General features: G+C 30.1%; 1 protein-coding gene across 2 annotated transcripts in view; it reads left to right on the forward strand.

Annotated features, from left to right (window-relative positions):
• Positions 1-374: 374 nt before the first annotated feature.
• LOC119679247 (hemicentin-1-like) overlaps positions 375-23,293 on the forward strand; it is a gene marked incomplete at its 5' end in the record, with an annotated part of 32,552 nt that continues 9,633 nt past the window's right edge. For both annotated transcript variants that reach the window (XM_038091489.1, XM_038091490.1), the window contains 3 exon segments: positions 375-604; positions 7,633-7,977; positions 9,759-9,817. In XM_038091489.1, the coding sequence (XP_037947417.1) occupies positions 375-604; positions 7,633-7,977; positions 9,759-9,817 (634 nt within the window).

Raw genomic sequence — 23,293 nt, forward strand, 5'->3', positions numbered from 1 at the left:
TTTTTAAAAATATTTTTAATATTAAAATGTTTCTTATAATTAATATGACATAGTATTATATTTAATTGATACTGGTATCTTGTAACTTAAATCTGAAATAGTAATATAAATTAAGATAATTTCATAAAATATAATTAGTAAAAATTGATAAAAATACATCCCGCGTTTCTAATTTTCAATATTATCAATATAATGTATCTAACCGTATTAAATCTGAATCAGTTCATAGTTTAATATTTTATATTAATAAATATCAAATTCCAATTAATAATAAATTAAATTTCAATTAATAGTTATACAAACTTAATTCTAAACTATTTGACCACTTAATTTTCTGACTAATTAATATCAATTTAACTTCATTCCAATTTTAGGTTATTTGGTTTAAGGATACAATGCAAATAGATACCACTGAACGACATATTATGGAAAATCGCGGTTCACGTCACACACTCATTATACGTAAAGTACATCCACAAGATTTCGGTAATTACTCATGTGTAGCAGAAAATCAACTTGGAAAATCACGAAAAACTCTTCAGTTAAGCGGAAAACCCAATATAGCTGTTTTCAATTCACCACAAATCAGTCAATATAAGGACAGGTAAGCATTACATTTGCACGTACAAGAATCTTTAATTTCCTTTAACAATTTGACAAGCTCATTTGCTTCCCTCTTCAACCTCTTCAACCTCTCCAGCCTCATCATCCTCTGACTCTACTTACTCGCTTCGTTGAAAGTAGGAAGGCATTAAAATTTTCTCCATAAGGCAAATAACTAAAAACATCAAAACTGGAAAAATCCATTTCCTCACGTAAAATTGACGTGCAAAACTTTTCTTTTTGATTAGCCCCATTCGGTAAACACAACTAACCAATTTGTGGCTTCCCCAATGAGGTCAATCTTTTGTTGGTAATTAAAATTGATAGTTTAAATAAGTATTAAGTAAACAGTTTTAGAAAAGAAATACAAAATTAAATGCCGTAAAAAGTTTTTAAATATTTCAATGGCGATTTACTGAAAAGATTTTGTTGGTTTCGTCGAAATCGGTAATTAAATATTTGTTTTGAAATGTTGTAAAGTTAGTAAATGTTTTCAAATCAGCTTGGTAGTTCTTAATACATATACAAAAAGTATTCAATATATTTACAAATTAATTAACATTTAATTCTTAAAGGTTTATTATAGTTATTATTAAAAGTCAAGATCTACTGCAAGCAAAATGGACATACCATACATAGTGATCCACTTAGGCCTTTTGGCCCATTATGTTACCATAATATTAAAAATGTAGAGGTAACAATCACTTAGAACCTTTGGCAAAGCTTATAATGTTATTTAAGAGGAAGTCTTTCAGTTTGCCAAGATCCTCAAAAAAAAAAGCCTCTAAAGTAATAAGGTGGCGCCGCTCATTTTTTGAACAAAAACAAAACAAACGGGGACACTTTCATCGTCCTCTGCACAATTACGACAGGTATAATTGAAAGGGAGACTCAATGTTCCAACGTATAGTTACCTAATCTATAATTACTCGTGAGTAAACGTACTATAAGTTTGCTATCTATACGGAGGGCCTCAATGAGAGAGTGGGATTTCCTTTTATTGAAACGTGGCCAAATGGCATACAGATGCCTACTTATCGTTCGGCACAAGAAGAATTCAATGAGAGTTTGCGTGATATGAACGATCTGCCCAGATTATTTAGGTGTTCCAAGTGATTTCTTGAAGCACCCCGTCTGGCTAGCTCGTATGCTTTGCAATTGCTGAAAATATTTTTGTGACCAAGGATTTTGATAAGTTTTAGAAAATTTAGAATTTGTTTGTGGGCAGTTCATATAGATCAATAACGAAATCATATATATCATCAATTATATCAATTACATGTTTAACACTTTGTCTGACAAGAGATCTTCATTTAGAGTTATCCATTTAGAAACGTCCATTCAGAGACGTCGATTGATAGACGTCCATTCAGAGACTTCGATTCAGAGACGTCCATTCAAAGACGTCGATTCAAAGACGTCGATTCAGAGACGTTCATTGAGAGACGTCCATTGAGAGACGTCCATTGAGAGACGTCCATTGAGAGACGTCCATTGAGAGACGTCCATTGAGAGATGTCCATTGAGAGACGTTCATTGAGAGACGTCTATTGAGAGACGTCCATTCAGAGATATGTATCCAGAGACTTTCATTTCACTTTACAAAATTAACAGAAAGACCTAACTTTGTTAAGTGGTACATCAGTTGCCAAACTAACCAAATCATGTAAACTAACCAAATGGAATTTATAAGTTGTTTTGCTTATCAAAACTGGATCTCAAAAATTTAATTCAACATAAAATTTTGTTGTTGTAATTCACTACTGTTAGAAACCTCTTTATTATAAAAATCATAAGTCCAACACAGCTGTTTAAACTAATTTAAACTATTATTAGTGACAATTTTAAAACAAATATTGCTGAATGACATTATACGATAAAAATCAATATAATTGCATTATGAAAAGTCTTTTCTTAAGTAGTTGCTTAAAACAATACCACTTACATACTCCTTAAGCGCCACTAATCCTTTATAGCAGGGTGCTAATCATGTAAGTGTAATTCAAGTCACTTGCAATCAATGAAATGAAGAAAATATTAAGAGCTCGTACGTTGTTGCAACAAAATTTCAAACAAACCAATTGTGAACTCACTTAAGTCAAGAGAAACTTTTCGCAGACGCATTGTTGCCAACATTCCAGGCAATCGTTGCACTTAAATCAATGGAGAAAGGAAAGTAGGAAAAACGTTTTAACTGCATTGACTAACATAGGAGCTGCAGTTAAAATCAAACGTCAATGTCGACGAAAGTTTCATTTGTCGCTACGTCGCTGTGTACTTTTTCACTTCTTGCCCTGAAGTTGAGAATTTTACTTCCAGCAATTTGTGTAACATTTCTGTTATTCGTCCGCATACTCAAACTACTTCAAATCGATACAATATTACCACTAACGGAAACAATTCCAATTTAGCCGGAAGTATGTTCGCATGTAGTTACGTACATATCCGTTACTTGACGCATGTTTTGGCGCCGAACAGTTTCAATTTGTACTACACAAATTTGATTTCATATTTTTTTAGCTTCCTTTCCATTATTTTGTACTCTGGTTACTCTTTCTGGGTTACTCACAGTCCATGAGACAAACAGTCCTTGCTTTCCGGGCTCACACCAATTACGTACTTGTCGTGTTGTCTTGTCTGGCGAATATAGTTTCTGTCAATTGTTAATAATCATTTTTATTGCTGCTTACTTAATGTTCAAAACTTTTTGATTGGGATTTTTTATGTCTTTATTATACCGTTTTATGTGTGTAAACACACACTGTGCGCTAATCCTTATAATTTGTACAATGTACATATTTGTCTTGCCCGCTTTATTTATTATAAATTTTCACAAAATTATTTAATATGTACATTTTCAGTCGATTACAATAAAATAAAACAAAGAAATTCTAATAGAAAATATATGAATTTCTAAAAAAAAAAAAAGCAAAAACGAAAGAACAGAAGAAAGTTTAGTTGCGTCCTACACTGCGTATGAGTAACATTTAATTAAACACAAACAATGTTGCTCGTTTGGCAAGATGTGCTGTTGCTTGGCCTGAAGTTTTGTATGCAACAAAATACAAAATATTTGTAGTCCTGTTTTGTATATTTCGTTGCTTGTTTATTTGTTGTAATTGGTGATGTTTCGTTGTTGGAATGTTGTAGTTTCCGTTTATTCCGTAATGCCACGAATGAATATATGAATGCTCGTATGTAAATATTTCGTGTGGGAATGTGAAAAGTTTTTGTGAGGTTGTAGAAAGTTTCAAAATTATAGCAATAAAATAACCAAAAGAAACTTTTCTTTTATTCTAAAAAGTTTAACTTGAGTCGAGTGACGGTAATATAAAATTAAGCATTTTAAGATACAAATATTTATGCAACATTATTTTTGATTTATATACGAATAGGAAGTTGCCCAATATTAAAGCGTTCATAGTATACATATAATATAATAATTTCAATTTCGAATTTATTAGTTTTAGAACTGAAAGAGAGAAAGAGAGTTAAAAGAGAGAGTTAAAATACAATAGATTATAGTTGATGAATATTGAAACATTCGTACTCTTCTGACGACATCATTCATACTGAACGTGATCTTAGTTTAATGATCATATCTATTGCACGTGATCTTATCTATCATATCTATTGCATATAATGAAAAAAAATAATGATAGTGCAAACAGTCCCATCAATTACGCTAATTAAACCACGTGAAATTGTTTGTTTAATATTATTGTGGGTTATGTGGACATTTCCTCCACCATTAATAACGAAAGTTGACCCAAAATAGATTATACGCGTAGTTAATGCATAGGTTATAAAAATTGTGTTGTTCTAAAGATATAATATTCTTATACTTTTAAGCTGTTTTTAATTTATTGGAAAGTGATAACTCTGAAGGTATCGCACTCTTGTATATTGAAGCTTATTTTACTTCATTGATCACGCTATTTTTCACTGCAACCTACAGATCTGTAGCGTCCAAATAAAGCGGAAATATGTAATCGATTATAGCTAAAAAACATTTCTGCAGTATTATGAATAATTATTATTTTGTTGTATTTTAGATATTTATAATTCTAATATAATATACATATATTCTAAAACATATCGGATTTGTGTGCGAATAACTCATGGATTCTACACAACAGAACCGGTGCTATGCATTCTGCCGTGTTTAGTCGTTGTTTTTGAACAAGAAATCCTTGCGATTTCTTTGGGTTTAAAAGATTTAAGAAACTAATCTGCGGAATGTGTTTGATAAGTCGAGACGTTATAATAAAACAATCATTGATAGCTCTGATAGCTATACAAAAATTTTATTGGAAAAAGGTTTCGAGGATTAGATCAAGCAATAGCTTAACTGATTTTACACAATAAAGATTATTTTGAAGGAGATATAGTACTAAATATCAATGATAGCCATACAAAAATTTAATGATACGAGCAAGAAAGGTTTTGAGAATTTGATCAAGCATAATTTTAAGTGTATTTGGATTTGATCAAACATTACCTTAACTGATTTTAGACAAAGATTACTTTGAAGGGAATAAAGTACTAGATATCAATGATAGCCATACAAAAATTTAATGATACGAGCAAGAATTGTTTTGAGAATTGGATCAAGCACAATTTTAAGTGTATTTGGATTTGATCAAACATTACCTTAACTGATTTTAGACAATAAAGATCACTTTGAAGGGAATAAAGTACTAGATATCAATGATAGCCATAAAAAAATTTAATGATACGAGTAAGAAATGTTTTGAGAATTGGATCAAGCACAACCGTGACTGGATAGCATAACTGAATAACGAGAAAGGAGTTACTTTTTTCATAGTATTCAAGTGAAATTTGAGTTTTTCACAGCTTTGAGCACAACTAGACAAGAAAATATTAAAAAATTGCTTGGCTTTTTGTATATGTAATAATATTTAGCATATTTCCCTATCCTTTTTATCAAGTACATCTAAAAAAAAGTACTTTATGGCAATTACTTCTGCCTGAAATACTCTAAGATGACTATTCAATATAACCAAAAGTTTGTGGCTAAATCCATTACCAACAGTACCACAAATAAACATAATTCTAATATGAGTAAGTTTCGTATAATTCTATTTTTCTGAATTATTTCTAATAAATTTTTGTTGGCACATAATAAACTCGAATATGTATCTATCTACCATATAATTTTTTATACAAAATAAATAAAAAAACTGTTTTATTGAATAATAAGCAAATATTTTCACAAATTTAATATCCTTTTTGAATTACTCATACTGCCTGTTGAAACCAAAAGTTCTCCACATTGGAGACGCATTCAAAATGCATGTACTTGCCATACAATGGTGCAGTGACTTTGTTAGCTTAAGGACAATAAGGAGTATTCGTAATGAAAACAATATAAGCATTTTGGTTGAATGCACGAATTACGTCATTGTTGTGGTACTAGAGTGTCATTGTTTTTATTATGTTTGTTTTGTTGTTGTTAAAACGAAGGAATAACCACAACTACAAACAACAAAACAACGCCACAACTCGAGTAACTTCTTGCGTGAAGTTGAAGCAACAACTCTATTCATATTAAGTTCATTTTCAATTTACTATACCATGCGAGCGTTATCCTTCGAAACTCCTTTTGTGTTGTTAAAGCTCTGTAGCTCTTACATACAATGTAAATAGTTGTTGTCATTGTTGTAGTTTGAAGTCAGTGCGTACTTTGTCCTTTCAACGGTTACACGATATGTTACATTAAATTTCAGAGTTCATTCAATTGAATTGACATTTCAAACTAGGGACATCCAACCTCATGAGACTGTTGCAAAAATGCATCATAATAGTTAAACTTAAATGACATAAGTTTTTTGGGGTTTCCTACATAGTTTTTAAAAACATAAATATTTAAATATTTTTTACTTAGAAGTATTATTAGTTGTTTAGTATGAATGTTAATTATTTATAATATTTTATTGAAATTTTTATGGGATAACATATTACATATGTCACATACTATATATGTACATAATATGTGCTCTTTTGCTTCTTTTAATTGGAAGCAGAAGGTTCGAAATGGTTAAGATGGAACATTTCATTCATGATATGACATAAATCCCAGAGGATAACTAAATCAAATTATCACACCTCATGGAAATAAGTAGCGCAAACTATGGTGACCTTATGGGACGTGTAGGTATTAATAACACATGATATATGTGTAACGTTCAGTTGAGAGTAATCTAAATCAGACATTATTTTTTTTTTTTGTGATATATCCTTCATAAAAAAAATGTTAATCCTTCATACTTGCAGTTTTAAAAAAACTATTAACGAATAATTAAATACAAGAACTACTTCAAAGACCACTGATGTTAGGTATTTGGCAATACTTGAAACAACTGTATGTTCAGCTAAAAGTTCAATTAATTTGAAATAATAAAAAATTCTTTTTTAATGTAATTTCACTAGAGTCCAATAAAAACATATCCATTGAAAACTATAGTTTATATCAAGATTTTAGTTTCCTTTATCGAAACTGACGTCAAAAATCATCTTTTTTTATCTTCAGTAGTATCTGTAGTATCTTCTTCTTTCTCAGAACTACAAGTTCTATAGTAGATACTGGATTAATTAACCATTTTAAAAGTATTGATATTAGGACCTAAACACGCAGTTAAGTTGAGTAAAATTTAATATTAGTAATGGTAATTTTTTTTTGCGGATAAACACGAAAAGAAACTATTTAAAAGTAAGAAGGGTTCGAATAGAAATGAAAAGACAACAACAAATATTTTAGTTAGTTTATAGAAATTTAAATATTAGAGGTTGCTAAGGTGAGCTTATACCCTTTAAAACAGAAGCATTGCTAATGTTTTTATAAAATGTAGCTATTGATATAATAATAAATATATAAAATTATATTCATTTCCTTACGCATTCCACATAACTTCACTCAAACCGAAGATAATAAAAAATTAGTTTTTTGTTAAAATAAATTTTAAAAAAATCATTATCATATTTTCAAATCTGTTTCTTTGCTCTAAGGTACAACATTTCGTGGACTGTAGATTCGCACACCCCCATAGAAGAGTATAAACTATCATTTCGAAGGTTACCACAAGGACATGAGGTTGACAATGCAATTGACTCACATTCCCAATCTTCTTCACAATCGCTCATGTATGGCAGTCACAATCATCGTATCAGTAACGGCATGGTTATGGGTGGTAGTCTTGGCGGTTATGGCAGCGGTATGCATTGGGGACGCAATGAGTGGCGTGATGTTGTCTTGCCAGCAATGCCATTGTCACATCATTATACACAAGGCATGAGTTACATGATACGCGGTTTGGATCCAGATCAACAATATGAAGCTAAAGTACAAGCAAGGTAAGTATTGTTTTATTACTGTTGTATGTTAACCACTTTTATTAGAGTCCATAGATGAACTAAAGTAAAGTTATTTAAATATAGTTTGAAAAATTAGAAAAAAAAAAACTATTCATTCAATTTAGTACTAATACGAGTAGTGAACTTGTTGTTAATATGAGAAAGTTTTTACTGATAACCACTTTGTTTGCGTGTTTACTAATTTTATTGACAATCGTGCATGTCCTTGTTACTTACTGATGTGCTAACATGAAACTTATTTAATTAATTATGTGAGAAATTAATATAACTGGTCATATTTGAGATACATATCTTTATGGAAAATATTTTTAATTACAGTTACTCAGGAAAGCGCTAACATATTATAGATAAACACAAGCGTTTAATATTTTGATATAACGATACCATTTATTATAATTCAATGGATGTTAACCATTGCATTAAATAATATTATGAAAGAATTTATAATTCAATTGTAATATATTTAATGCTGAGATACATATTTTTAGAGCCAAACTAAAGTAGTTATTTGGTTTCCGTGTTTTTTTTCCTCTTCTACTCAGATAGAAGTACAAACACAGTTTTATTTTGACTTTGCCAAAAATGTATGTGAGATACAAAGTGTTTATTATTATTATTCTAAATAAAAATTATTTTAATACCAAACCAAACCACACTTAATTTAATTTTTCATATCCACCATTAAATCCCCATTTATCAATTACCAAACGACCGCAACAATTATGAAGAACTCTTCTTTAAATGCTTCCCTTCTCCATGTCTAAGTATCTACAAAATTTAATTAATTAATCATTCGATTTAAGTATCTGTCACTATCTTACTCTGTAAAATATTTACTAGGTACTCAAAATCTTAGTATGAACATACATGTATCCATTGAAATCAACTTTAGCACTACATAACTGTTAGATTGACATTCACTAATGTCCTTAATGAGATTAAAATTGAGTCATTTAATGTAGTATTTTATGCTGATATCTATCAGTTGATTAGAAGCTTTCCTTTGCAAATGCACTATATATAACGTTCACAAGTAACTGAATTTTTGTAATTAAAAAATTTTAAAATTTACTGATAAACTGATGAGCTTCAATTTTGCATATATGGGAATATGTAGAAAACTTTAATGGAGTTTTCATATTTAACTTTTATACTGAAACTTAAAGAAAAACCTCTTTTTATACTCACATAAAAATATACAAACCCTTAAAACGTATAACCTTAACAAAAAGTGTCATCCAAAAGGTTTACGTCCTAGCGCAATAATCTATTGCGTATAGAAGTATGGGACTTGAAAAATATATGAGTACACTCACCGTTTATCTAAAGTCGTAAGCGGTATGTAATGGCCATGATAAAGCTTACAAGTTCCACCATTCACCATTCCATTGAAGTAGTGAGCGAAAACCGATAATCGTAAATAACAAGGACCAAGTTTAGATGGACTAAGGGTGCTAAAGAAAATATCTTCTAGTAATTATTAACAATAAATAGTATTGAATTAAAATAGATAATGTATTGTGTTAACTTAAATTTACATAAATCTATTTGAAATAATAGCTATAACTTATATGAATAGAACTAGTATGCCTCCTAAAAGTTTAAGAAATAAAGTATATGCACATCAGAATATATTAGAAGTATAGTGATTCTTGAGAATATAGCCATTAAAATAACTTAAAATAATAATATTAATCCTATGGATAGGGAATGATTTAGATATAAAAACTTTTATAACGTAAAATATTTTTTACTTTTAGAAATCGTTACGGCTGGAGTGATGTCACACATAGTTTTTGCTTCACAACGTCATCAAATGGTATGTAAAAATTTATATTATAAATCTAATATTTTAATTAATTCTGTTTCAATATAATAAAATAAATAAATAAAATTAATGGTTAGTACAATATAATATAATTTTTTTTTATTTGTTTTTATTGATTTTAAAAATGCGTTGAGGGGAAACCCTTTTGTTGCATCATCTTAGAACTAACTTAAAAACTAACAAAGAAAGGGATTTTTAAATTATTAATTAATAAAGCGAAATAATTATAAAAATAAAAAATTGTATTAAAAATAAAAATTGAATAATATTACTTTATAATATCGAATTAATAATGATTATTATTATTTTTAATAATTACATTTAAAATCATAATTAGACATGATTTCATTAATAAGCAAATCAAAAGAATATATTTTCATTGGCGATAGTTTTTATAATTGAAATTAATTATAACACCCTACACCGCTAGACGAAAATCCATTAAATAATTTGAATTCATTTCTTGATTGCATGCATAATTATTTCACATTAAGTTTTACTTCCAACCGCAGTGCAATCTGCAGTCTTCCCAACAAAATCGCATATTAATTTGCATAAAAGTAATGCGCTGAGATACGATGAGATTCACATGGAAGCCAAATCAAGCCGCATGTGAAAGTCTACAAATCCGGATGTGACGCAATTTTAAAGCATTAAAATATTACAACTGCATATGCAAAGGGTTAAATTGCATTTATTTTCAGTGTAGAATTACAATAATAAATTTCAAATGTCAAATACACAAACCGTCGGGATGGAGTAAATACGCTGAAGTACAACAGTTGGCGTGTATGAACACGTCAGATACAAGTAAACGAACCATGCATACGAAGACTAATAATGTAGCACTTATCTTACAACACAGTAAGATAACAAAATAATGCATAAAAAATGATAGAAAAAAAAATGTTGGAGAGAAAAAAAAACAATAAATAAATAAATAAATAAAGGAATGGAAATGAAATGAAATTTCTTTATACGCAGATACAAGATACAAATCTGTAACCACATGGCATGGAGCATATGTTCCTCGTTGTCTTGTTTGGTTGGTGCCTGACAAATGCAATGAAATGCAGAATCACAAACTGTAAAATGCTTTAAGCTACATATTCACTCATTCATTCATCCGAATTTCACTTAAATATTCATCCGATTTGTAACCTAAGCACACCGAGAAACAAACTGCAAAGATACAATGCCAAATTGAAATTAAATAACAAATGCAGTAAGCAAATTTGTGTGGATTTGTTAGCATAAAATAAATACACAAATTCGGAGCTATTCACGCCTTCGTGCCGTACTCCAGTGCATTATTAAATCATGTTTCTGTAGATTTCTTGATTTGTTCATTTGTTCATTTCGTAAGCTAGCAGATTGCGCTCAAATTAAATTTAACAAATTAACAATTTTGAGCACGTTTATGGCACCAACTAAAATCAGATACACAGGCACACAGATACACACGCACACATACACAGCGTCAAGCAGAAGTCAACTGAAATACAAACAAAAACAAAATGCAATAAATGCACAAGTTACTTAGTAATAGTTATGAAATTTGAAAGCACTGCATTTATCATACAAACACACACACACACAAGCACATACTACATATTCAGATTCATCCTTGAAGATACATTTTTGTACTTAGTTAGTATCTTAGTTGATTTTGGTATCTCATAATGACAACTCGTTAGTTTCGTCTATGAAAAAGTAGCGTTAAATTCTTTAGCATTTGTCACATTTGAAGGAGCAATTCAAATGTTAACATACCATACACACACACACCCACACACACACACACTCAGTCAAAGAATCTTCCATTTTCTTTTATTTTAATGCAAATTTCATTAAAGTTTTCCTACTCGAATCATTATTTCATATCTGTGATTGCACCAAGAAATCTGCATAAAATTGTTGCACTGTCTTAAACACATCCATTTCATTATTACACATCTTACAATCCTTCCCTTCTTCCTTTCTTTCCGTCTTCCATTCGTCCTGCTGCAATACTATTTCCACTTACTCCCTTCTGCTTTACTTGTACATATTCGAATTGGTAAATCGCTTCAGACGTTTCGAGGTGACTTCAATGACATTTTGTCGTCTTTTCTTATGGATAGCTAGAAGCTGGTGCCTTCATGCTGTGCCTGAACTTGGAGTGTCATGTTCCTACGTGAAGCGAAGAAGAAGAAGAACTTTCAAATTTAGTTTGCGGTGGAAAGTAAATGGAATCAACAAGAACTTTGTCAATTGCTATAAATTACTTTCATATTTGATATGCAAAATAGTTGCACATTTCAACTTACTCAACTTACTCGGGGCCATGTGACATCAGTATGAGGAGTTACTCCTTCGAACTTTAGCTACTACTCTTAGGCTGTCACATTTAATATGCAATTGCATTTGCCATATTTATAGATTTCGAACATATTTACTTTTGGAACTTTAATTTCAATTAAAAAAATCATTTATAAGTGCTTGGAAAACTTTTATGAATTCACGAAAGACTTTTTAGTAAAAATCGTTTACAACAGCAACTATTCGTTTTCACGTATTAATATTTTAATATTTAGAGTAAATTATTTATATATTGATATTCAAAGTACTTTCGAGACTAGATAGGATTTTTAAGAAATATTTAAATGTAATGCGGCCATTCAATCATATTCCATATTTACCTAATTTGCATAAAGGTATGTTTTAGGAAGCTCATACCATTGGATCTTTGCATACATTTGTCGATGAAAAGAAATCGATTTATAAACGTAGTAGCTACCCAAGAGGTATTCACCAAGATTTTGAAGTATACCCGAAGTATATATCAATAAAAACTCCTTCAACTACTAGGAGGAGCATAAGGCCGCAACTGTGAAAATCGTGAAAGTTCCAAAAGTGTCCCTATATTACCGGTCCTAAATCGTGTGCCAGTTTCGAAAATAGATAGGACTTTCAAGAAATATTTAAATGTAATGCGGCCATTCAATCATATTCGATATTTACCTAATTTGTATAAAGGTATATTTTAGGAAGATCATACCATTAGATCTTTGCATACATTTACCGATGAAAAGAAATCGATTTATAAACGTAGTAGCTACTCAAGAGGTATTTACCAAGATTTTGAAGTATATCCGAAGTATATATGAATATAAACTTTAACTCTTAACTGCTAAGAGTTGCTATTATTTATTCTTGCTGTTTCGGCAATTATTTGATTTAAAATTGATAGGTGGTTAGCCCATCGCATTCGATTCTGTCTGCCAATTATTGACTGCAGACAGACAAGTTATGTTGTCACAGTACTCCGTTTAAAGGTATATTAAGCACCTGCGTAAGCTATTTATGGTTCTTTCGCCACCATTATTAGATATAGAAATGAATCTACGACATGACTTAAGTAGTTTAATTGTGGCTCAGTTGTATTTCCTTTTCGATCTGAATACTAAATAGCCCTTCTCCAAATGATCTTGTGTTCTAGTTAATAATCAAATTTTTTTATGTAAGAGTCATTGTATTATCTTCGTAAATTACAGAAGTCTGGGAAATTACTTGATTTAGGTTGTTTAATATATAACCGTTTTGCTCTGACTCATTTCTTTTGTTTGTGTAAGAACATTATAACTCATCTTATATCAGATACTAATAATAAATTGGCGTCCTCGAACTAAAAAATTTCTAAATTTCTAGATAGTTCTAGACTGACTTTGTTAAACAGTTTTAAAACTATCTGCATACATATATGTAAGCTGAATTTGATAGAGAGTATATTTAGCCCATAAACAAAATAAAATAATAATTAAATAATTAAATAATAATTAAATAATTAAATAATTATATTATAATTATAATTATAATTATAATTATAATTATAATTTTTCATCTGTACATTTCTAGCTATAGCAGCGAAACTAAGTAAGTTACATTAACGTTATGTAACTCAAAATATTGGTACAAGTTTCACCTTTAATTGGATGTATAATACACTACCGAGATAACTTCAGAAAAAAAGCTATGGGAGAATATGCAGGGTGATGTTTTGAGAAAAGTCAAAATAACGGTTTTTTGCAAATATCTCGAAAACGGTATATAGGAAAAAAAAATCGTTATGATTTTCGTGTCCTACGGAAAATTTCCCTATAGAAAATATGAGTCCCGTCTTTGGAAAACAAAACTTTTAATTATTTGTAAACTAGTGTTATTAGTAAATTGTGGCTCAGAAATGAAAACAAGAGATTTTCCTCTCCATTTTACAGAAATCAGTTTGAATATATAATGTATATTTTGTTTAATAACTAAGACCAGGTAACATGAAAATTAACAGACTGTTGATCATGACTAACCATTTAGAATCTAAACCTTCTGTATAGTTTCTGTAGCAAATAAACCTTTCCTGTTGGCAATCCAAGCAGTTCATGGAAGCAACAAAACAAAAACATGAATTTGCAATTCTCTCATAAATTGTTAGTAATTCAAACTACTTCTTAAATTAACAACAAAAATGTTAATAGATTGAAGAGCCTAAATAGATCTGAACTCAGGTAAAATACTGTCCTTTTAATAGAATATGGTCTTGTTAGTTTCCACGTATGTAATATCCTCCTAACCATTTTGTTAGTAGAATTATAACAGATGAAAGAAATTTCAGACATCTCCGTAGAGAAACGCCACTGAAACTTTCATCTGTAACAGGCTTCAACAGACGGATGTGCTACTGAGCAAAGTCCATTCAAGCCCACAAAAATTTTAAGTACTCAGTCACTTACTCTTAAATATTGTACATTGTCTGTTCTTAAGTGACAGATCGTAATATAAGAAAATAAATGAAAAAAAAAAGTTTTCACCGTTCATTTAATAATACTCAAATATAAACAGTAATAAATAATACATATAGAAAATAATAACATTTTCCACCAAAATTGTTTACCGATATATATGCAGCAAGCAGAAGAGATCAGTATCTTTACCAGATGAATGATTACCTATGGTACATTAATCTCCACTTCTATTTCTACCTTATTAAATTTAAACTATAATTTTACATAAAAATATATAAATATTTAGTTATACCAAAATTATTTAATACGAGTGTAATTGAGTTGGTTAAATGGAGGTTCAATGTAGGCCAGTCAGTAACAGAAATAAAACTTCTTTAATATGAAACCAAGGTAATTGTATGCATTCAAAATTAAGCAGTTTAAATTGAATGCGCCTCATATACAAATGCAGCTTTAAGCCATAAATTTACGCAAATATATACTGAAGGGGATATGCACACTAAATAGCATATCCTTTAGAGTGGCTCCATGAAGAAATCCAAATTCATAGATTTAAATGCGCAAACGAAAACCATTTAAATGCAAAACTATTGTTGCATGGAATACAAAATTACTGCAGTAAAAATGTTGCATACAGCAAAAGCTCCGTGCTCCGTAGTCCGTGCTCCCAGCTCCGAGCTCCGAGCTTCTGAGTGCAGTGCAATTGGTGCGAAAAGGGATCCTAACCATGCAAATTTGCCATTTTGCTATGTAAACCAAGTTGAAGGCTCAAGTGTATTGTAGAAGTAGTTAACTTGCACACAATGGCAAAACTGCTCGTACTATGTTTTGTTTAATGTATGTGTAAAAATATCTTTTATGCATTTTGGTACATATTTAGATTTTCTATTTGTTGTCCTGTTTGTTTTTTTTGTTTTTTTGTTTTTGCGACCATGAAGTCAAGTAAATTTTAGTACAATTCCAGCAAAGATAGAAGCTCAACTAAGCTTTGTAAAACAGAATTGAACAAAAAACGACCAGAGCCAGCGAGAAACAAAATGACTTAGACATGCACTTCCATGGCATCGGATAGGGACAACAGGAATAAGGATATAAGGATAAAAAGAATTATAATGTTAATAAAAGAAAGAAACAGTTTTGGTGGCACTTTCACTGCCCAAATCTACTACAATTTTATAGTATTTGTCAGGAAAAACATTTGAAGGTTGGTGGAAAAATTCCATGAAAAAATAACTTTTGAGGTTAGAATTTAAATTGGTTATTTACTGAAGAATTACAATTCAGTTATGCAATTATTTTAGTTGAGAAAATTAAACTCACAAAATGTGAATAGAAAAATATTGCTATCATTAATTTGGTCAGTATATAAACGCATTATTGTAAAAGTATTTTATATTATTACTATTACGATCAATCTAGGAGACCATATCTTAGCTTCGTTTCTGGAGAAAAAGTCATGAGGTTATTAAAACTAAAAATCATGATCATATAGTCAAAAACTAGAAGGTGTCATCATTGCGTACTTACTGTAATAATTTGTTAATGTCTCTGACAATACAGCATAATCTCATGGAAACCAAATATTGTGCAGAGTATGTTAATTCCTACTTAATAAGTCCATTCAGCATAATACGTTAGCCATTGCTCTCTACTGGGTGTCAATACTAACATTTCCATTATTTTCTTGTCTAAAGAAATAAATTCCAAACATCCTACCAAACTTTAAACGAAACTAAATAATAAATCTTTCAGGTCATAAAGATTACTTTAGTGCAAATATGTTACTATAATATTGTTAATAAGGCTATTCAGATAATATGCTTCCTCTTAGATGTCGTTTTAACTCATGCGACAGTAACCTGTAATAAAGTATAAGTCCCCCAAGTCGTATGGTATTGCACTGAACCCTGCTTACGGAATAATCAATCAATCGTCCTTGTTGGATCATTTTGTTGATCTAACGAACTTTTTGCAGCTTCGGTAGAAAAACGCTGACAACGGAATAATCAATAAATCCTCACGGTCCATTGTTTTAATCTAAAGATCCTTTGTAGTTTTGATGGAAAAACGCTGACAACGAAATAATCAAACAATCCTCGCTGGCTCATTGTGTTGAGCTAATGAATCTTTGCAGCTTTGGGAGAGAAACGCTGCAAATATTGCATAATAGAATTCCCAGTATTCAATTGGCCTCAGCTGATAACAATCCAATATTTTCATTATTTTTTTCTTTTGTATTATGCGCTCAACAAGAAAATAGAAAATGTATGATTTTCTTCTTATCATCATAACTTTGTAGTATGATTTCTGAATTCGTAGTAGTGACTGGAAGTAGTGACACTTTATTCTAGAGAAGTAAATTAATGTCAACTCATTCAAATCATCCATTTCACTTAGTAGATTATAGTCCGTGACCTTTAACAGGAGCCATTGGTGGTATCAGGAATAATTAAATGATTTTATCAATATAATATATTATTATTTATTTTAGGAAATATTATTCTTATTATTACCGTTTATCAATGATGACGAGATCCAGTGTTATATATTAGTAACACCTTTAAGTATATGATATCATTTTGTGTAATTTGTCATTTTTGTATTAGTCTTTCTTATTTACAGATCTTTATTTAGGAATTTAATGCAAGATAAAAGTTATGCTGTTGTTTCTCTATATATGTGTTGTTGTTGTTGTGATTTGAGTTAGTGCTATTGCGCACTTTTACTCTATTGTGGCTGGGGGGCTTATCCCTGCCCCACACGAAATTTTAACTTTACGAGAATCATTATCATTTATTTATTTTCTAACTGATGACGGATCGTAGATCAGCATATCTTCCTGTGCGTCCTTAAGGTTTGTTAGAGCGGAAAGATCAAAATATTTTTTATTAAATTTGATTATAAAATCGATTGACAGATAAACTAACAAAATTCGACAGATCGAGAGTAAATCTAGATTAAATCCAGATTTACCTATTTAAAATTGTCTGTTCTTTTACTAAAAGACCCAAATTTAGGACCTATTATTCTATTACCTATTATTACCGATTATTCTAACTCTGCTCTAAACACTTTCTCAGCTCTTATCAAATAGTTTCTATACTAAATGCAATACATACATAAAGGTTGCTAGTGGTAACCTAGAGTAAGATTAGATTTCTATTAAAGTTTTCTGTTAAAGCTAACCTGAAAGTCTTCACAACTTCATTTGAAGACTGCACTCAAATCAGATATCAAATGACTGCATTAAAAAACTGCAAAAATTAATAGCATTTACCTCTAAAATGGATATTTTCAAATTTTTACTAAGAAATCATTTTAAAGTCAAAGAAAGTTCCTTTTCTATGAAAAGAAAACGCAATATGTAAAATGAGAACTTGTCAGCTGTTAAATTTACTTTCATACTTCTTTTGTATGACATTATATCCTTTTTAATTTTTATTTTCATATACTTTGTTTATTATTTTCCTTTCTTTATTTACTTTGTTGTTAAGAGTATTTTGCGTACATATTTTACCGTCAACAACAGTTGGCGTTGTAATGGGACCGTCCTGCAGGATCAAGTTGCTGCATAAAAGCCAAGCAGCAATACACTTAAGTACAAAAAAAAAAACAAAAAAAAACAAAAAAAAAATTAAAAACAAAATTTGAAGATAAGAAAACTAAATTGCAGCAAAAAAAAAAAATAGTAGAAAATTTCCTGGAAAACTTGCTAGAAAATTCACTTGAAATATAGTTACAATGGAAGCGGTACATCGCAAGGAAAATAGTGTAAACCAAAGGAAAATAAACAAACAACAATTTGGTATTTTTATTTTTTTTTTATTTTTTGTAATTTTGAATTGCATTTGACATTTTCGCAAGTACTTAGCATAGCAAAATATAAAAGAAATTATAAATTAACATAAAAATAAGTTAAGTGAATACAGCACGGAAGAAAATAATATGGAGAAAAAATAAAAAAAATAATGTGAGTAAATATAAATGAAAATTGAAAAAGACTTTGGTGCTTAAGTGAAGTCAGCAGTTCTATGGCACTAGCAACAATCTCAAGCTCACCTTATCTCCATACGATTCCTCTTACAAGCATAAGTAATACAAAATACGAAATACGAAATGCGAAATGTGCCCTGCTCCATTACTCCATTATCCTTGCTCCTAGCGCAACATTGGAGCACAGCAGCTGCTTTTGTAGTGAACAAGAAAATGCCTGTTTTTCGTATTTGCGCCGAAAATGTTTTCAATTTAAAAATGTTTCCTTCGGCATTCCCTGCGGTAACCAAAAGGCATTTAAAAATTCTTAGTGGAACCAACAAAGGCAAAAGCACTTTGTCAACGTTTATAGTGCATCTGCCGCGTTGCCTGCCCTGCAACGCCAAAGTACAGAGCAACTGCGTTCCACGCCTTCCTACGCGTGGAATACATTTATATGGTATACATATAGTATAAGTCAGATATATACTATATAAACAAATATTTTTATTTACTTAAAATTTAGTTTTTTTCAATTCTTTATACATAAAACATAGTTGTTCTATTTATTTATGGCGCTCGAAAATATGCTTTCATTTTTCGATTCTGTGTTTTTATGCAGTTTTAATGCGAACGTGGCCAGGATAATGCACCTTTGGGTAAGCAAAATGGAGTTTTCAGTTTAGTTTCTGTTTGGCAAGTAAACATTTGTTATACAAACCAAGCAACTATGCTATATTTATATGCTAAAGGTTAGAGGAACGCAGCTATAAACTAAATTTTTTTTTTTTAAATTGAAACAATAAGAGTGGAAATAAAAATATAAGAAGAAGAATTATTCAAAGTTAATTTTTATGGGGAATTGAAAATCAACGAATCAGAGCTATATTGACCTTGCTGGAAGTCAATGAAGCTGTATATAAAGTGTATAAGATCTATAAAATATATAATGTATATAAAGTACATAAAGTTCATAAAGTATACAAAGTCCTTGAAGTATGTAAGTGTAATACAGATAAGCATCATTTCTGCTTCCCTGATTCACATGTTAAGATTATTTGATGAATGTGTGTTTTCGTGTACATGCTTTAAAGTACGCAGAATTATTTTAGATTAAACCAAAAAATGTTGAAACTAAAAACATATATATATATATATATATATATATTGATATATATATATTGATATTGCAAATACCAAAGGCTTGTAATATAATGTAATATAATGGTTTATAATATTATCAACATTATAGTATCCTATAATTTTTTTAATCTTAAAAAGAACTAGTGAGATTGAACTCGAATAAAAATAAAAATAAAATAAAAGACAACGAAAATATAGGGGCTTATGTCAAAAGACTCCAACTACAGTAAATGACTCAAGAGCATATAAACGCACATTAAACACTTCTTTACAAATTGAATGGGTACTAGCCATAATTTACCTGACAAACTTCTATATGGCTTAATTTTTTTATAAGTTAATATCATGATACATGAATCTAACATTTTCTTTTTGGACTTTTGAGAATTTTCATTTTGGACAAAATTTTAAATTTTAACTATAAATAACCATCTTTTATTTGGTTTCATTTTTCTTTAAGTCAGTCTTTAATAATAACACTTTAATATTTTTTTTTGGACCTTTGAGAGTTTGCGTTTTAGACAAATTTTTAAACGTTGACTATAATTCACCTAAGCCCCTTTTTTATACATCATTCTTACATTCATTAATTTATTTTGCAAACCTTTGAGAATTTACGTTTTGCACAAATTTTTAAATATTGACTATAATTTACTTAAAAATTTCACTAAATATTTTTAAAGTGATTCTTCTAATACAAAAAAACTCTAACAATATTTTTTTGGAACTTAAAAAACTTGCATTTTGGACAAAAAATTAAATGATCCAAACTGAGGTAACTTTACTCCCACGCACGATTATTCATTTTATAAGACAAGGTTATACCTCTTCAACAACGATCAATAACATTAAGTAGATTGGGAGCCCTTTTCACATTATAAAATGCAAGTTGGTCAAAGTCAGGCTCTCCGCAGTCTCTTCAAAGTGCCTTGGTACATTTGCACAAATGGCAAGCTAAGAGAACTTAGAATAGACCCGGTCAAAAAATACATAAGAGACAGAGCACTATCTAATCTCGGAATAATATCTAGCCCCACGGAGCGGTACACGGATCTTAGATGAGTCATCGAAGAATCACGAAGCTTTTAAAGAATACATAAATTAGTCAGTGTGAAGAATAGGACTCTGCAGAAACCCTCAGCAATCAACGAGTGAAAGTGCTCAGATGCATTAACTCAAAAGAGACTCAACATGAACAGGTTTAGAAGCTTAGAGGAACATCAGCCTCATTCTCTTGTTCCATGCTCTCTTCAATAGAAACCTAATATGACTTCAACTTCATGCTTCGTTGTGATTAATGTAATGTAAAGGAATTATTTACTGAATTTATATTGTCATTGTGAATTTATTATGATTGTAATTACTTCTGTTAAAGATATATCTATCTTAAACTAAAATATCAAACATTTAAATTTATCACATCTCCAATTGTGTTCAAGTTGAAGAACTCTACTATAAAAAATCATTTCTTTTTCTTATTGCATAAAACGTACTATATTATTAATTGCTTTCTAAAGTTGAAAGAAACTTTGTGGAAACTTAGTGCGGTCTTTTGATTTCAGTTTTAATATAAATTATATTTTCAAAACGGAACACATTGCGTACTACGACACAAAATAATTGTCATCCAAAATGCAATTATGCAGTCAGGAATTCAGCCATCCAGGACTGTTGAAGGTGAATGCTCGCGTAATGATGAGAACTCATCAATTTCACATTTGGAGCAGCGGACCGAAGTGCAGTCAAAGAAACAGTCTGGTAATTGCGTAATTAAAACGTTGCAACTGCAAAAGTAACACACACAGACACATACATACCTTTCTGTCACCTGACAACCAATACGAACCAGCTAACTCCCATAAAAATTAATGAGTGAAATTATAAAGGATATTCGAAGTTCATGAGGAACGTGAAGGCATCCACACAATTAGCAAGTTTTGTAAACAAAATGTCGACACTGCAAAGGAACAGCAAAACAGCAAAATACCAGGGAAATACGTGGACATAGAATAAATGAAATTTAAAACAAAAAATAAAAGAAAATTAAATGAAAAATGGCCGCAAGTGAAATTATGAGTGTTGCCAATGCAACCAAAATTGTCAAGTGCAATGAACAGAAATGCAGATATTTTGGTCAATTATATAGCAAACACAGTTGCAATTTGACGTTAAAGTAGATGCAAATAATTTATTTAAAAGAGTGAAATGAATTAAAGGAAAAGCAAACAAAATGTGGTTAATGAAAAGGACACCAAGCTGAAGTCTTGAACTAAAATATGGTAAAAAAAATGGGTTTCGAATTAAATTAAAGGTGACTTCAAAAAATTTCCAAAATATAACATTTAATCATATTTTATACTTATCGTTTCACTATAAAAAAATGAGAGCTTAGACTACATACCCACATCATCTACCAAGTTTTACTCCTTTGACAAGGGATAGTTTTCATTTGATATAAATACAGAAGAAAAAAAAATACTGTATAAAATCTTGATTAAGTGTCATCCTCTTGTTCTGAGATGACCTGACATGTCAGAATAGTTGACATCTTTTACCTTGGCGCAATCTCATCTGCAGTGATGTCATATTTTTTATCTTTGCTCATATGTTATCATTGTTCCCAAAAATGTCATCATTCAAAAAACACTATAGTTGTGGCTAACAAGGAACAATTTATTAAATATTTCCACATTGAAGTTAAAAATATTTGACAAAAATTACCTTAATATCGTAGAAAAAATATCACTAATTTGTGTTAAGAGTACATCATTAATAATGATAAGTAAATTTCTTTTTTTCTCACAAAAAATTTCAATTTCCTTGGGTATTAAGTCGAGAAGCTTAAAATTTTTTCAATTAACTTTATAAAATTCGAAGTTAAATCTTAATGTATATGTGCGGTATAGTCCTAAGTTATGTTAAATTATAACGCTAAGATAGTAAACTAACAGATCTATTGGTATGTTTGGTAATCAAATAAAACATAAAACATATAGGACTAACTTGAACCTCTAATCCAACCGATTATGATTTTTAGAGCGTTGTCTTGTAACCAAGTGAAATTCTTCTGAAAGAATGTTGCTAGCATATTTAATCTGCGTTGGACATCTGCTGGGAAAAGGCAACGAACTTATGAAATATCATCTCTATCATATAAGCGACGTGGGTATGGAGAAGACTTTTGGGGAACCTTTCTTCAGCCACTTGTATCTCGTTGCAAGGTCGTTAATATTTTTCTTGCAGAAATTGAGAGCGAAAGGGCTATAAGCAATATTTTTTGAAGTATTAATCACTACTTAGAATGTAACTGCCGCCATATGATCATTAACCTTTCACTGTAAAGAATCTTTAATTCGGATAGCAGAAGATGTTTGCTAGTGAGAATAACGCAAAAGTTAATAAAGTTTTCACGATATGACCTTTCCCTTCTTTATATACAATTAAAAACTATGAAAAGTGAAAAGTTGTCAAAATCTACTCCACATTCTTTGATTGGCCAGTATTAGTCCTGTAATGGTCATATGAAGCGATTAAATTTAAGGTGATATACCTGTTACATATACCTGTTACATTC

Source organism: Teleopsis dalmanni, chromosome 2, assembly GCF_002237135.1.
Source record: "Teleopsis dalmanni isolate 2A chromosome 2, ASM223713v2, whole genome shotgun sequence".
Lineage (NCBI taxonomy): Eukaryota > Metazoa > Arthropoda > Insecta > Diptera > Diopsidae > Teleopsis > Teleopsis dalmanni.